Below are 4030 nucleotides of genomic sequence, written 5' to 3'. Positions count from 1 at the left end.
GGCGAGGAGGTTAAATCCTCCACGCCCTCACCTGGTACCCTCTTGGGATCTCCCCTCGGTCCTGATGGCCTTGGAGGAGGAGCCCTTCGAGCCTCTGCAGTCAGTAGAGCTAAAGTTTCTGTCGTTAAAGACAGTACTCCTCATTGCTTTGGCCTCGGTCAAGAGGATAGGGGACCTGCAGGCATTTTCGGTCGACGATTCGTGCCTAGAATTTGGACCGGGTGACTCTCACGTTGCCCTGAGACCCCGGCCCGGATACACGCCCAAAGTTCCCACCACGCCTTTCAGGGATCAGGTGGTGAACTTGTAAGCGCTGCCCCAGGAGGAGGCAGACCCAGCTACTGCTCTGCTCTGTCCCGTCCGTGCCTTGCGGGTTTACGTGAACCGCACGCAGAGCTTCAGGACCTCAGACCAGCTCTTTGTCTGCTTCGGAGGACAGTAGAAGGGATGGCTGTCTCCAAACAGTTACTTGCCCACTGGATAGTGGAGGCTATAGTCTTGGCATACCAGGCCCAGGGCTTACCGTGCTCCCTTGATGTAAGAGCACACTCTACGAGAGATGTGGCAACTTCTTAAACATTGACGTGGGGCGCCTCGATAGCAGACATCTGTAGAGCATGCCGGCTGGGCAACACCTAACAAGTCTGTGAGATTCTATAATCTCCATGTAGAGCCTGTGTCTTCCCGTTTACTCGCCTCAGGTGGCCAGTAACACCGGACCTTCTAGGTGTCAATCACGCTTGCTGCGCCATTCCCCTCTATGGACCGGATACGTGTGCTTTTACTGCTTCTCAGTTCAGTTCCCCTGGCGAACCCTGTTGAAGTTCCTCCCGCACCCTCAGCAGTCAGGCGTAGCGGAGCGCCAGATGTCAGGCCCAGCACTCGTGTGTATGCCCAAGGTCAGCCCTTGTGCTGGGCTAGGTGCCCATGTGTAGTGATTCCCCCTCGGGCGATCCCACATGTGTATTCTTCCATGGTACAGCTCCCCTCACGGTGAGCCCGTGTCTTTCCCTGGCAGAGACCTTCTGCCGTCTCTGCTGTGTACCGATCTCACCCCAGGCTGGCTGAGTCTACCTCAGAGACTTCCATATGTAGTACTTCTCTTGGCCAGTCCATATGTGTAATCTCCACATGGTACCTCCTTTACGCAGGATGTGGCTTCCGTAGCTTTCCCCTACTTGGAGTACGCTTTCCCAGTGTTATCCAATATCCACTGTACGGAACAGCAGTGGCTGTCATCTCTGCCTAAGCCCTGTCCTATCTTCCATCCCAACTGGCGTGTGGGGACTTGCCGGCTTCCGCAGGGCACTGGAGGGGGTCAACAATAGTGGCGTTTTCATAGGGATCCCATTTGCTTCAGTCACTCTGACGTAACGTTGAACGTGACTGACTGAAAGGGAAACCCTCGTAGGTAACCCTCGTTCCCTGAAGGAGGGAACAGAAACGTTACGTCCCGTCGCCACAGTTGCTGTACCACCGCTGTATGGCCGAGGCACACCATCTCGGCTCCTCAGCGAAAAACTGATGTGCGTCTGCACGCGCTCTCCTTTTATACCCGCGCTGCGGGGCGGGGTGCACGATGCAAAGCACGCACGGCAGCTGTTATTGGCTTGCTTTGTTAACACTCGAAGGTGATTGGGCTCTCGGGCGAGATCCGATTTGCATCAGTCACTCTGACGTAACTTCTCTGTTCCCTCCTTCAGGGAACGATGGTTACCTATGTAACCGAGACGTGCCTTGCTCACTTTTCCGTTAACAGCCGAGCATAAATTATAACTGGGACTAATGAAATTCAATAATAACGGCAATCGTATTTAACAGTAAAGGCTCATATTTGAATATGTTCTTTTATTTATTTATGATATGATGTGATTTAGCCTATGCATATTTGTTTGAAAGTTTGGCAGAGTGATGCTAGGCCAAGTTTTGTATTGTTTACAGAAAGGGGCGTTCTCATCTTTTTTCTGTTAATTATCATGTTGCTCTGCATGTTTGTTTTTCTTCAAAGCACCAACTTGCCTAAAGTTGGTTTGATTGCTTGTGTTACATGAGGAAATAAATAATTTTGCTTAACTGATGTTGTAGATTAATGTGGGTTCGGTTCGGGTCGCGACTCGCGGTCTTTATATAGGCTTTATAGACAATTGGAAGAATTTTTGGGGCAGACCTGACCTTTTGAAAAGAGATGGTGTTCATCCCTCCTGGGGTGGTGCCGCTCTTCTCTCTAGAAATATGGCACATAGTCTTAGAGTTCGTACTTGACTAACTGGAGCCCAGGTCAGGAAGCAGACAGACTGGCTAAACCGATCGTCTGCTAGCCGCCTCACGTCACAGAAGTCAGTTAACTCTCAGCACATAGAAACTTTTTCACCTAGATATCACACTATAGAGACTGTGTCTGTTCCCCGAACTAGAAAATACAGAAAACATCCAAACCAAAGTAATAGTAACAATTTAATTGATGTTCAACAAATAAAAAACTGATATAATACAGATAAACACATGCTAAAGCTTGGCTTATTGAATATTAGATCCCTTTCTTCAAAAGCACTTTTTGTAAATGATATGTTCACTGACCATAAACTAGATGTGCTTTGTCTGACAGAAACCTGGCTAAAACAAGATGATTACATTACTTTAAACGAGTCTACATCACAAGATTACTGTTACGAACATGAACCACGTCCAAAAGGTAAAGGGGGAGGTGTTGCTACAATTTATAGCAATATTTTCAGTATCTCTCAGAGGTCGGGTTTCAAGTATAATTTGTTCGAAGTAATGGTGCTTCATATAACGTTATCCAAAGAAACAAGTATTAATGATAAATCCCCTGTGATGTTTGTACTGGCTACTGTATACAGGCCACCAGGGCACCATACAGACTTTATTAAAGAATTTTCTGATCTTCTATCGGAGTTAGTGCTGACTGCAGATAAAGTCCTAATCGTTGGTGATTTTAATATCCATGTTGATAATGAAAAAGATTCGTTGGGATCAGCATTTATAGACATTCTAAACTCTATTGGAGTTAAACAACATGTGTCAGGACCTACTCATTGTCGAAATCATACTCTAGATTTAATACTGTCACATGGAATTGATGTCAGTGGCATTGAAATTTGGCAGCAGAGCGATGATATCTCAGATCATTATCTAGTCTCCTGTATATTCCATATAGCTAAAGCTGTAAAGCCAACTCCTTGTTACAAATATGGTAGAACCATTACCTCTACCACAAAAGACTGCTTTATAAATAATCTTCCTGACTTATCTCAGTTCCTCAGCATATCCAATAGCTCAGAACAACTTGATGATGTAACAGGAACTATGGACTCTCTCTTTTCTAGCACTTTAGATGCGGTTGCTCCTTTACGCTTAAGGAAGATTAAGGATAAGAGTCCAACACCGTGGTATAATGAGCACACTCACGCCCTAAAGAGAGCAGCCCGGAAAATGGAGCACAGCTGGAGGAAAATTAAATTAGAGGTATTTCGTTTAGCTTGGCGGGAAAGTACCCTATCCTAAAGAAAAACATTAAAAAATGCTAGATCTGATTACTTTTCGTCTCTTCTAGAAGAAAACAAACATAACCCTCGGTATTTATTCAATACAGTGACTAAATTAACGAAAAATAAAGCATCAACAGGTGTTGGCATTTCCCAAGAGCATAGCAGTAATGACTTTATGAACTACTTCACTTCCAAGATCGATACTATCAGAGATAAAATTGTATCCTTGCAGCCGTCAGCTACAGTATTGCATCAGATAGCGCACTATAGGTCCCCTGAGGAACAATTCCATTCATTCTCTACTGTAGGAGAGCAAGAATTGTATAAACTTGTTAAATCATCTAAACCAACAACATGTATGTTAGACCCGATTCCATCTAAACTACTAAAAGAGCTGCTTCCAGAAGTCATAGACCCTCTTTTGGCTATTATTAATTCATCATTGTCATTAGGATATGAGGTTATTAAGCCTCTCATTAAAAAACCACAACTTGACGCCAAAGATCTAGTTAATTACAGAC

General features: G+C 45.1%; 1 protein-coding gene across 1 annotated transcript; it reads left to right on the top strand.

Annotated features, from left to right (window-relative positions):
* The first annotated feature begins 447 nt into the window (after positions 1-447).
* LOC131544010 (uncharacterized) lies at positions 448-3563 on the top strand. The gene is made up of 3 exons (XM_058781906.1): positions 448-537; positions 702-899; positions 2512-3563. The coding sequence occupies exons 1-3, from the start codon at positions 448-450 to the stop codon at positions 3523-3525; spliced, it is 1302 nt and encodes a 433-aa protein (XP_058637889.1). The 3' UTR covers positions 3526-3563.
* Positions 3564-4030: the final 467 nt, after the last annotated feature.

The sequence above is a fragment of the Onychostoma macrolepis genome, chromosome 01 (assembly GCF_012432095.1).
Source record: "Onychostoma macrolepis isolate SWU-2019 chromosome 01, ASM1243209v1, whole genome shotgun sequence".
NCBI lineage: Eukaryota > Metazoa > Chordata > Actinopteri > Cypriniformes > Cyprinidae > Onychostoma > Onychostoma macrolepis.
The sequence above is the reverse complement of the archived record's forward strand: the minus strand, read 5'-3'. Positions and strand labels throughout refer to the sequence as shown.